Raw genomic sequence first — 13240 nt, 5'->3', positions numbered from 1 at the left:
GGCTCCCCGCCGAGCAGAGAGCCTGATGCAGGGCTCGATCCCAGGACCCTGGGATCGTGACCTGAGCTGAAGGCAGACGCTTAACCGACTGAGCTACCCAGGCGCCCCTTATCAGAGCATTCTTGGCATCAGAAGTAGTATGAGTAAAAGCATGGAGGCTTGAAAGTGTGTAGTGAGTAGAAGACTTCTGAGTGCGGAATTGTTGGTGGAATGTAACAGGAGCTGAGCATGCCGCTGCTTAATGTTCGTCCCCCATAGTACAGCATCACATTATTCCTTTGTCTTTCACTCTCTCTTTCTAAGTGTTTCTTTCTTTCTTTTTTTTTTTTTTTAAAGATTTTATTTATTTATTTGACAGAGAGACACAGCGAGAGAGGGAACACAAGCAGGGGGAGTGGGAGAGGGAGAAGCAGGCTTCCCGTGGAGCAGAGAGCCCGATGTGGGGCTCGATCCCAGGACCCTGGGATCATGACCTGAGCCGAAGGCAGACGCTTAACGACTGAGCCACCCAGGCGCCCCTCTAAGTGTTTCTTATAGTGTAAGTCTGCTGGTGACGAATACTCTTGATCTTCATTTATCTGAAAGTATTTTTATTTTCTCTTTATTCTTAAAGGATATTTTCACTGGATATGGAATTCTGGGTTGATTGGGTTTTTCTCATTTGTTTGTTTTAATCCTTTCAACATTTTATTTTATTTATTTATTTATTTTTATTTATTTATTTGACAGAGAGAGACACAGAAAGAGAGGGAACACAAGCAGGGGGAGTGGGAGAGGGAGAAGCAGGCTTCCCACTGAGCAGGGACCCCGATGGAGGGCTCAATCCCAGGACCCCAGGATCATGACCTGAGCCAAAGGCAGACGCTTAACGACTGAGCCACCCAGGCGCCCCTCCTTTCAGGATTTTATTTTATTTATTTATTTTTTTAAGATTTTACTTATTTATTTGACAAAGACAGAGATAGCGAGAGCAGGAACACAAGCAGGGGGAGTGGGAGAAGGAGAAGCAGGCTTCCCACCAAGCAGGGAGCCCGATATGGGACTCGATCCCAGGACCCTGGGATCATAACCCGAGCCGAAGGCAGACGCTTAATGACTGATCCACCCAGGAGCCCTCCTTTCAGCATTTTAAAATGCCTTTCCACTATCTTCTGGCCTCCATTGTTTCTGATGAGAAGTCTTTCATATCTTTGTATCCCTATAGATAATGTGTCACTTTTCTCTGGCTGCTTTTAGATTTTTTTTTTTTTCTTTAAGTTTGGTTTTCAGCAGTTTGGCTGGATATGCCTAGGGTATTAAATTTTTTTTTAAATGCTGCTAGAGTTTTTTTCCTGCTGAGAGTTTTCCTTCTCTCTTCTTTTCTGATTCCAGTTTCTTACATGTCTGTCTTTTCAGTATGGTCTAAGAGGACCCTGAAGCTCTGTTCAATTTTTAAAAATCTTTTCCTCTCTGTTCTTTAGATAGGATAATTTCTGTTAATCTGTGTTTAGTTTACTGACTTCTCTGTCATCCCTCATCTGAGTTAACCTTAAGTGCACACAATGATTTTTAAATTTTGATATAATATTTTTTAGTTCCAGAATTTCCATTCTGTTCTTTTTTTGCTATCATTTTTCCTTGCTGAGATTTCCTATTTCTTAATTTATTATGAACATACTTTATGCCCTTTGGCATAGTTATTTAGCTGCTTTATTTTTTTTTAAGATTTTATTTATTTATTTGAGAGAGAGAGAGAGAGACAGCACTTGAGAGCAGAGGTGGGGAGGGGCAGAGGGTGAGGAAGAGAGAGGATCTCAAGCAGACTCTGTGCTGAGCACGGAGCCTGATGCGGGACTCGATCACATGACCCTGAGATGATGACCTGAGCGAAACCAAGAGTCGGACACTTAACCGACTGAGCCACCCAGGTGCCCCTATTTAGCTGCCTTAAAATACAAACCTTATCTACTGATTGCAACATTTGGATAATCTGAAGATTGGACTCTGTTGCCTGCTTTCTTAAGTATGGGTCAAGTTTCTTGTTTGTTGGTATATCTAATTATTTTGGATTGTATCTTGGACATTGTTATGATAGGTGTCTGTTATTCTTTGGAAGAGTGCTCAGTTTTTTAGTTAAGCAGGAAGTTAACTTGGCACTCAAACTCTATACTCTGTCTCCTTTCTTGTAGGCAGTACCTGAAATCTCAGTTATTTTAGTCTCAGCTGGGCGACTTGAAAGCTGTCTCACACTTGCATAGTTTAAGAGATTTGGGCAGAGTTTAAATGTAATTGTGAACTTCTCCTCTGTTAACTGTTTTCCAAGAGTTTCTCACTCAGTTTTAAGCTGCTGTGGTCACCCAAATCCCTGTCTTTGGTTTTTCAAACCAGTGCGACTTAAGTTTCATTCTGAGTTTTAGATACCCCACTCTGTACCAGCCACATCCTACCATTCGTTACAGGATTAAAAATACATTACATACGTGAGTACATATATAATATACAAACATACGTCTTGTCTTCCTGCGCTAAACTACAATTCAGAACATTCTCCTTGACTGATCCTCAGATAAAGGGCTAAACGGGATCTAAGGGAAGTTTTACTGGAAAGATGGTTAGGAGAGAGACAGAGATTTGGATTGTCACTTGATCACCTGACATACCCCCACCCCTCAAAAAAAAGACCTTTATTATAAGTAAGGCCTTTAGACAACCTAGGACAGAAAAGTTCATCAGCATTACAAAGGAAGTGGCATTACTCTAGTGCAGATTTGATGTGCTCATGTTCCTTTCAGAATTTTGATTTCCACTTTGCAAGATGTGTGTTGAAATCTGCAATATAATTTGTTAGAACATAGTCACATTCTAGAATGCTAGAGCCACAGGGACTTTGGCTTCTTGAAGGTGCTTGATGGGAAGCTTGAAGGGCCCAGCAGGAGGCCTCAGGTCCCTAACAGTATTTTATCTGTTTTCTGTAGAGGGTTTTTTCATGAGATTTTGTTTAAAGAAAGGATTCTGTGGCCTAAAGGGTTGAAAGTGATTGATCTAGTGATCCCTCTTCTTTCCAGGGGGTTGGGAAACTGAGATTCGGTAAGGTGAGAAGACTTTGCCTTATTGCTGCTTTGCCTGGTTTGCCTGTACTGGGACTCAAGTCTTCTGATTGCTGACCCAGTAGTGTTTTGGGTACCCCAGTGTACTGCCATTGTTCTCAGTAAATATTTCATCTCTACATCATTCTCTAAAACATCTAATTTAGATAGAATGTGAAAACTCTAGGGTTGTTGGGTGGGGCCATCTGAGGTGATCGGATTTCCATACAGCTTTATGGATCTAGTAAAGATTATGTTATGGGAACTTGATGAGAAATTGTAATCAATTGGAAGTGAAGGCTGGTTGTTTGATGCCAGAGAAACTAACAAAGAATAAACTAAGGCTTGCCATGGCTGAGTTATTTTAGTTAAATGACTAAGGAATAACATTTAGCAGAATGTGTTTATGGCTAGTGACCTGGGTCTTCCCAAAATATCCAGTTAGCAACCAACAACTTCCTTTTCTTGATCACCGGTTCTTATCCTTTGCAAAGAGGAAGGAACGCAAATCCTGTAATGGTATTTTTCTGGGTTTCCTGCCAATTGAAGGCATGATTATGGGAAAATGTTTTTCCTTTGTTTTTCCCTTCTAACATACACTCCTTAGTTGTTACCCTATTACACAAGACAGAACAGAAATTCAAAATAATTGTTTTATATTTTTCTATAACCTTACCAAATCTTACTGTATTTTGCATGTATATTAAGTATTCTTCCATATCATCTTTATAATATATTAAAGCTTTTGTCTTGGGGTGCCTGGGTGGCTTAGTCATTAGGCGTCTGCCTTCAGCTCAGGTTGTGATCCCAGGAGCCTGGGATCCAGCCCCACATCGGGCTCCCTGCTCCATGGGAAGCCTGCTTCTCCCTCTCCCTCTATGCCCTTGTGTTCCCTCTCTCGCTGTCTCTCTGTCAAATAAATCAATAAAATCTTAAAAAAAAAAAAAAAAAGCTTTTGTCTTTTAGCGAAATGCATATCTCTAAGCTAAATCTTACTAAGAAGCCCTGAAAAATTGGAGGAGAATTAAGAGATTATAGGAAAGCAGTCAGGTCAAGTTTAATGGATAAGGTTGTTGAAAGACATAATGGAGATAATGTATACAAAAGTATCTGCTACAGTGTCATGCTCAGTAAGAATTTATTGAATCACTCTGACAGTTGACTCTTTTCCTCATCTGCATGTAAGGATAACAAGCCTGCCTCACTGAGCTGTTGTGAGGATTGAATGAGAACATTCATGTGAAGTACTTAGAACAATGCCTAGCCCTTTGAGATAGCACCCATAGAAATATTCACCTTTATTTTAAATTATCCTGTTTAGGGGTATCTGGGTGGCTCAGTTGGTTAAGCATCTGCCTTTAGCTCGGGTCATGATCCCAGGGTCCTGGGATCGAGCTCTGTGGCAGACTCCATGCTCAGTGGAGAGTCTCCTCCCTCTCCCTCTGCTACCTGCCCTGCTCGTGCTTGCTCGCTCGCTCTCAAATAAATAAAATCTTTAAAAAAATTTTTAAAAATAGGGATGCCTGGGTGGCTCAGTCAGTTGAACATCTGCTTTCGGCTCGGGTCATGATCCCAAGGTCCTGGATTGAGCCCCGCATCGGGCTCCTTGCTCAGCGGGGGGTCTGCTTCTCCCTCTGTCTGCCACTCCCCCTGCTTGTACTCTCTCTCTCTCTGACAAATAAATAAAATCTTAAAAAAAAATTTTTTTTAATAAATTATCCTGTTTAGCAATATTTCAAAAAGTTGGTGACAAGGAATGAGAAAAGGATATATAAACTGTTATTTTTTATATATCTTTACAGTTTTTATTTTTAATTTTTATTTTTTTATTTTTAAGATTTTATTTATTTATTTGACAGAGAGACTCAGCGAGAGAGGGAACACAAGCAGGGGGAGTGGGAGAGGGAGAAGCAGGCTTCCCACTGAGCAGGGAGCCCAATGCGGGACTCGATCCCAGGACCCTGGGATCATGACCTGAGCCGAAGGCAGACGCTTAATGACTGAGCTACCCAGGCACCCTCTTTAGTTTTTATATGCATTTTGTATAGACTATTTTTTAGAGCAATTTTAGGTTCCCTACAAAATTGAGCAGAAGGTACAGAGATTTCCCATCTTGTCCCTGCCACCTCATGTGTGCAGTCTCCCCAACCACAACCCCCAGCACCAGAGCGCTGCATTTGTTCTAGTCAGTGAACTTACAGTGACGCTTCTTTGTCACCCAGAGCCCATAATTTATTTTAGGGTTCACTCTGGGTGTTGTACATTTTGTGGGTTTGAATTTATATGCATTTATTTATTTTTTTAAAAGATTTTATTTAAGAGAGAGAGAGAGCATGAGCAGGGGGAGGCGGGGCAGAGGAAGAAGCAAGCTCTCCACTGAGCAGAGAGTCCGATGCGGGGCTCGATCCCAGGACCCCAAGGTCATGACCTGAACCAAAGGCAGACGCTTCATTGACTGAGCCACTCAGGCACCCCTGCATTTATTTACTTAATGATGTAACATACTCATGTGCTCATACGTAATCTTCATAACAGAATGTTTTTATAGGCCAGGACTGCTACAAGATCTTTTTTATTACTAAGATAATGATCTCTTAGAGAGTGGTTTAAGAGAGGAAAGCTGTACTTTGAGTTGTATGTCAGTTCACGTCCTGACTTGTAACCTCTCTGTCTCAACTTTCTCATCTCCAAAGCAAGGATAACTGAGGACTGGCATCTAGTCCTTAGAACTATTTGTAAACTTTAAGGTGCATAGAAATGTTGGATGGTATTACTACTGTGGAGAGAGAATGGTGACCTCTTCTTTTTTACCCATCTTTTTTGCATCTTGAGAGCATCAGTTAGCTCTTACACCAAAAAGACTTCACGGACAGGGAAGCAGAGAAAATCTTATCTAAGAAAACCATCAAAAGCCCTGGGTTCATTTGTGAAACTATAGGAATTTAAACAGATTGTTTAGAATTTCACTAAAGGATAAGATTGCATGTAGTACATAGAAAGCATTTATAGTAAAATACAAATACTTGAGTAATGTAACATTGATAAACTTAGTGTTCCCAAAGGAAGCCTGTGACAAGAGCCACAGGAGAACAAAGTATAGAGTGCCTGGATTTCCATGAACTTCAGCCTTGCCAATAAAGTGTGTCCATTTTAACGTTTTTGTTGCTGTTTGAGCTCTTCCCCATCTAGAGCAGTGGACTTGTGTCCAGTAGTCATTTAGATGCTTTTATTTCATAAATAGGATGTCGGGGCACCTGGGTGGCTCAGTCGTTAAGCGTCTGCCTTCGGCTCAGGTCATGATCCCAGGGTCCTGGGATCAAGCCCTACATCGGGCTCCCTGCTCTGCGGGAAGCCTGCTTCTCCCTCTCCCACTCCCCCTGCTTGTGTTCCCTCTCTCGCTGTGTCTCTCTCTGTCAAATAAATAAATAAAATCTTTAAAAAAAAAAAAAAAAGACGTCAGCAGTCTACCCTTCAAAATACTTCCTATTTTCCTTTGAGTTGTTTCTTTAAATTACAGTAAACCTGTAATTTAAAGGGCATCAGAGGTTTTACACTAGTCTTTATTTCTAAAATGGTAAGGACTCACTTAATTGGCCCCTGTCTCTACAGAATAACTGGTCAAGGATGTCTAGTATATTTTGTCTAGACTGTATTATTGTGTTTGTTAACTAGACAAATGTGTTTATCCATAGCTAATTCTGTAATGTCTTATTCTTTCAAATTTTATCTTAAAGTCATTTCCCACAGTGCTTTGCTTAATGCTGGATATATTGTAGGTGGTTAGTAAAGACTTACTGATTAAATAAAAGAAATGGGAAATTAGTGACATTATATCATTTGGTCTTATTGTTTTGTACACCTTTTTAGAAGTAGGCATGAAGGAGTTATTTTTATTATAAAAGTAATACATTCTCCAGCTTTACTAAGGAGAAGCAGCCTGATCTAATGATTGATTTTTTTTTTTTCTTAGCTTCCTCCCAGATTTCTTTTTAAAGTAAAGCACAAGGGGGCTGGGGGGATGGGGTAACTGGGTGATGGACATTGGGGAGGGTATGTGTTGTAATGAGCACTGGGTATTATATAAGACTGAGGAATCACAGACCTGTATCACTGAAACAAATAATACATTATATGTTAATTAAAAAAAAAAAAGAAAGCACAAGCTGCAGTGTTGTGTGTGAGTGGATGGATAAATGAATGAATGAAGTTTTTGTGATAAATATAATTTGAATGAGTTCTTAAAGTTGTGTCTTCATTTTTATATATTCTGTTATATTCTGACAGTGTGCTATGTCAGAAATATAAACACTCAAATCTGTAGCAGTCCTCATTCCCAATGATGAAGGACTGAGGGATTGTATACACTTCAGAGAAGGCTGGATATGGGTATTGTCATGGTGCATTATGTACCGTGGGTGCTCAGTAACTGCTGAGTGAATGTGCGCTTGCTCACCTGCCTGCCAACGGGGTAGAGTGTGTTCTGAAGACCAGAACTTTAACATAGGAAGTACTGTGTAAGAGCATCCATCCGATTATGAATCAAAACACATGGGTTTTAATTCTGACTTTGCTCTTCATTTAACTTTATAATTTTGGACAAACCATCACACTTTTCCAGGTTTTCATTGGAATTCCTCAAATACAAAATGAATTGAGCAAGAGAAAGTAGATAATCTTTAAAGTTTTCCGCTCTTATGAATGCTGTACAAAATCTTAACACCTGACCTTTAACTGAAGCTCTCCACATTCACAAACCCTCTCACTTCCCTCTTTAAAAAGGCATAGCATTTAATCCCCGCATCACACTCTCCATTCATGGTTTGCTCTGTGCTATGCCCACACCTGTCTGTTCCTACCAGGTGAGTCATTGCTTTTCAAGAGCCTGTATCTATCCTAAAACTGTTTATGCTGGTTTTACTTGTTGTTGTATTTATGTAATTTAATGTTACAGTAAGTAATAAAATATGAATATAAAAAGTGATTTTTATGAGAACTACTTTAATGAAGGTGAATTTTTGAAAAAACTGCTGAATTGGATATAATGAGACAAGTGAAAAGGTGAGGGGAGGTGCTAGAAATCTAGGGGGATTCTGGACTCAGATTGCTTTGCAGGAACCTAAGATCCCTTACCACTCTGAAAAAACTGAAACTGAGTATTTCAGTTTCGGCTTTAGATGGTGCAGTAATGACTAAATTCAGCTGATGATCCATATTGAGAGAAAAGGCCTTGCTCTAAGAAACAGCTAATGAATATACTTTATATGCTTCGAGTTGAAATAAAAGATTACCTCTTTTAATGATTCTCCACTTGAAAAAATCAGCTTCTTTTGGTTGTGGACCAAGGTCACATTAGGTGAGAGGGCTTTTACTGTCTTATGACCTCCATTGTGTTGTAGCCTTTTAAAAAATAACATGGTAGTAATTGTCCTATTTTAGGTCATAATGGTACTTTTAATTTATATGCCCTCTCTTCATATGGGATCTATATAAATACTCTTCTGTCTATCTCATATTAAAACCCAGTTTTAATTCTGTTTTCTTCACAGAACATCCAGAAGATTCTTGGTCTTGCCCCTTCACGAGCTGCCACCAAGCAGGCAGGTGGATTTCTTGGTCCTCCACCTCCTTCTGGGAAGTTCTCTTGAAATCAAGAAGAACCCTGTAATTCCTGTCATTCTTTTTAAACATTCAAATTAGACTGGCAACTATTTTGTAGCAAGAGCCATAGACAACCTTAGCACTTGGGCCACTTTCTAGTGCTGAGTTATTTCTAGCCTTTTTGGGTATGATTCAAATGAGAATGGCACCCAGCAAACATGATAGTACTTTCAGTCACAGATTAATTTTTAGAAAAATAAGTTTGTTGGTTAGATAAGTTCAGGCATTGTTTATGTAATGAGAAGCAAATAGCATCTTTCTTGTTTGGCCTACATGGATATTTTCTGTGGGCCTGACTCTCAAGTCTGTGCTGTGTGCCGTGTACCATGGAAGTTGGCTCTCCATGAGCATTTAGAGATCTGGAAGAAAAATTTAGTTTGTGATATCTTAATTGGAACTATTTGTTGTACATTGTTTCCAAGCCAAATATATGACCCAGGATCAATAAAGACGCCAAAATTTTAGCTATTTCATCTACAAGGTGAGATCTGTTTTGTACCATATTCCTAGATACATGTTTTTTTTTTTTTTTTTTAAGATTTTATTTATTTATTTGAGAGAGAGAATGAGAGACAGAGAGCACGAGAGGGAGGAGGGTCAGAGGGAGAAGCAGACTCCCTGCCGAACAGGGAGCCCGATGCGGGACTCGATCCCGGGACTCCAGGATCATGACCCGAGCCGAAGGCAGCCGCTTAACCAACTGAGCCACCCAGGCGCCCCCTAGATACATGTTTTTAGTAATCTGAACATAAACATTGGCCAGGAAGGGCTAAACTCAAAGTTTTAAATGTACTATTTTATCATACTTGCCGTATAAGCTCAAAATATAGAGTTGTCCTATTATAAGAAGTGGAAAGCATGAGAGGAAAGGAGAGAAGTAACTCATGGGAGTATAAAAATGAGGGCTTGGCATCCCTTTAAACCCTTGGGTGACTTACGGGATTCTGGGCAAGGCACTCTTAGTCCTCCCCTGGAGGCAAGGTTATAGTTAGAAGTAGGAAGTCTTGCAGAGCTTCCTTTTGGTCACAGTGGCCTTTAGTTCCTGCCGTGTTCCTTTGTAAAGGATGAGAGGATGCTTTTATCATGAACTTCCCCTGCCTAATCCCTGAAATTGGAAATCTTGTATGAAGTGGTTACTCTGGTAACAAATACATACATTGATCAGTAGTCTCCTTAGATGCATGTGTTCTTCCAATGAGAGAAGACATGTTATTTGCAAAGTAACAACTGTGAAACTGATAGCAAACTTCTCAATGGCATAAAGTCCAGAACACAGTGGGATAATATCTTCAAAGCTGAGGAAAATAATTATCAGCCTAGAATTTTATGTATGGCTAAACCATAAGATTGGGGGCAAAACTGGGAGGCAGTATTTTCAGAGCTACAAAATCCAAGATAATTATGAACTTTTAAGGTTATATTTCCGGGGCACCTAGCTCGCTCAGTCAGTAGAGCATGCAACTCTTGATCTCGAGGACATGAGTTCAAGCCCCATGTTGGGCATAGAGCTTTCATATTAAAAAAAGAAAATAAAAAAGAAATATATATATATATATTTCCAGGACAGAAAAGAATACCAGGAGGAAGGTGTAGGATATAAGAAACAATGGTCAACACAGATATTTATAAAATATATGGATAAATTTAAGTGTTTTATGGATTATCTAGTTAAGAATTGTTTCAAGAGGGCGCCTGGGTGGCTCAGTTGGTTAAGCGACTGCCTTCGGCTCAGGTCATGATCCTGGGGTCCCGGGATCGAGTCCCGCATTGGGCTCCCTGCTCAGCAGGGAGTCTGCTTCTCCCTCTGATCCTCCCCCCTCTCATGTGCTCTCTCTCTCTCCTCTCATCCTCTCTCAAATAAATAAATAAAATCTTTAAAAAAAAAAAAAAAAAAAAAAGAATTGTTTCAAGAAAACCCCGTAAGGTAACTACTGTTCTTACCCTCATTTAACAGATGAAGAAACTGAGGCAGGAGAGGTTAAGTAACTTGCTCACCATCACTTAGCTAGTGAGTGGCAGAGTTAGGATTTGGAGCGAAGCCACCTAAAGTTATATAGTCCGGGCTCTCCAGTCCCTCCCCATAGGCGTGCAGTGATTCTCTTCCCTTGGCTCTTATTTCTTCAGCTAGAGTACATGAGACATGAATTGGGGGCAGGGGGTGCTTGGTGGTTCTTGTTTCCTTAAAGCTATCACATGAGTGGGAGCACAGCAGAAGCTCAACAAAAGTAGATGAAATGGAACAGAAATCTTTATTTCTAGGTCACTTTGATCAGAAAGGATGCCTGATGATGGATGGCAATGATTTCTAACGGTCTTTTCCCCACGTCATTGACTGTTCCAGGCAAAATAATAGTGAAAAGAATGATCATGACAAAAATGATGATCATGATAACAGTGATGACAAAAATGACAGAATCTCTAAAATAAAGCAGAAAAGAGAAGGAACCACACTGAAAATTCTGCCAATGCCTTTGTAAAGTGAGAATATATAATCCATCCTACCACCTACCTCCTTAGGTTCTGGTGAGAGTGCTTTCTAATTAAATTTCTTATGGACCAGGTTTTCATAAAGTGTATTTCAATAGAAGAGGGTGAATAAGAGGGAAAGTAAAAAGGAAGGAGAGTAACATCTATTCACCCTATTTCTAAAACAGCACAATAGGTGTATTACAGAAGAGTAAAGCTACCACATCACGAGAATGTAAATTAAAGGATGTATTAAGGCCTATGCAACCTCACAATTAGTTTTTTTTAATTACTTGCCCTGAACAGTTTTCAAGACTAGTCATTTGGATGATGACCTTTCAAGCCAGACGAGCCTCTGAACATCTCTTAAAATGTATGACTTGGCTACTGGACCTATGTAAAGGATAGTTGTCCCTTTTCTAGTTTAAGGGAAAAAAATCAGGCATTTTTAATGCCATGTATTAGCCTACTCAGGTTGCAGTCATAATATGCTAAAGCAGTAAACTTTCAAAAAAAATGCACGTAAACCTGAATTTATTAACAGATAGCGTTCCAAAATCTAGGTCAGTTTGGAAATTGGAAAGCAAATGGGTGTAGGTACTCATATGCCCTTGAGCAGACTGTGGTCCCTCTTCTCCCATGTAAATCATCTTCCAGTGGGGTCAGGGACATACAATGACATCAGTGGATTGATGAGCATACAGAATTCCCTTACATCCAAATCAAAATCATTTTGCCGCACACTAGTATGTAGTAGGGTTTTTTTCAGTATACTTTCTTTTTTTGCATTAATTCTGCTTAAGTTATAGTCTTTTAATTTACTTTTACCCTTGAGTTTTTAAACTTTTTAGAATGGAAAAAAGTCTCAAAAACAAAAGTCTTAAAAAGTATAAAGAACACTGAGATACCCATTATTCAACAATTACTAACTCATGGCCAATCTCATGTCTACCCCTGCCTGCCTCCTGTAGTATTTTGAAGCAAATCCTAGGCATCCCATCTTTTATGCATAAATATTTCAATGCTTTTAAATATGTGTGTATGTGTACATATAATCTTAACATCATTTATGTACCTAAAAAATTGATAATTCCTTGATACCATAAATTATCTAAAGATGTCAAAATTTGTTGCAATCTTTTTTGAATGAAGAGCCAGATAAGATAACTGTATTGCAGTTGGCTGATAAGCATTGTAAATTTCTTCCAGTCTGTTGTAGCAGTTTTCAAACAAGAGTGCATCAGAATCCCCTACAAGGCTTTTTAAAACAGTTTCTGATTCTAAGTCTGGGGTGGAGCTTGAGAATTTGCACTTCTAACAAGTGCACGGTGATGCTAATGATGTAGGGTTTGGAGCCCACTCACATTTTAGCTCCCCACTGTCTCTGTCATTTTCCCCCTTGCAATTTATTTATTGAAGAAACTGAGCTGTTTACCCTGTAGAGTTTCCCTCAGTTTGGGTTTTACTGATCGCATGCCTGTTTATTCTTGCCGGCACTTGTCGACGGGAAGAGAATACCATGTGTGGACGCCGCTGGGTTCAGGTCCTCACCACTGTCCTGAGTTCCCCTGCGGCAGCCTCCCAGGCTGTCTCCCTTAGTCTGGCCCGTTGTCCATCCTGTCATGGCAATGTCTTTCTATAATATAAGTCTAATTGTGTTGCTTCTCCAAGGAAATTTGTCCAGTGGCTCCCGGGAGCCTCTAAGTAAACTATTTGGCACGGGAAACCATCCCAGTCTGGATCTCTAGCCCCCACTCACACCCTGATAAACCTAGGCTCCAGTCAAGCAGAACTTATTTTAAGAATACTTCATTTTTCACAGTCTTTTTGGACTTTATTACCCTTGTTTTCTCTGCCTGGAATGTTCTCCCGCTTACTTGTCTGATTCCTCCTATTCCCTTCTAGACTCTGCTCAAGCATCATCTCCTCCTAAGTTTTCTTTGACCTTTAGACAGCCGGTTCTTTCTCCTCTCTGTATCTCTGTTTGTGTTTTTCATATATGAATCACTTATTAAAAATGGCCAAGTGTCGTAACTTTCTAAGTCTCAACT

The 13240-nt window shown here is 39.8% G+C and overlaps 1 protein-coding gene across 1 annotated transcript in view; it reads left to right on the top strand.

Annotated features, from left to right (window-relative positions):
- The window catches only part of TMCO1 (transmembrane and coiled-coil domains 1), a 53584-nt gene extending 44393 nt beyond the window's left edge, over positions 1-9191 (top strand). The window contains exon 7 of the mRNA XM_032422244.1: positions 8612-9191. Within this exon, the coding sequence (XP_032278135.1) occupies positions 8612-8710 (99 nt within the window). The 3' untranslated portion in view covers positions 8711-9191. The remainder of the gene's footprint in view (positions 1-8611) is intronic.
- Positions 9192-13240: the final 4049 nt, after the last annotated feature.

The sequence above is a fragment of the Phoca vitulina genome, unplaced genomic scaffold (genome assembly GCF_004348235.1).
Source record: "Phoca vitulina isolate PV1807 unplaced genomic scaffold, GSC_HSeal_1.0 scaffold26, whole genome shotgun sequence".
Lineage (NCBI taxonomy): Eukaryota > Metazoa > Chordata > Mammalia > Carnivora > Phocidae > Phoca > Phoca vitulina.
Note: the sequence above shows the minus strand (reverse complement) of the source record. Positions and strands in the feature narration are given on the sequence as shown.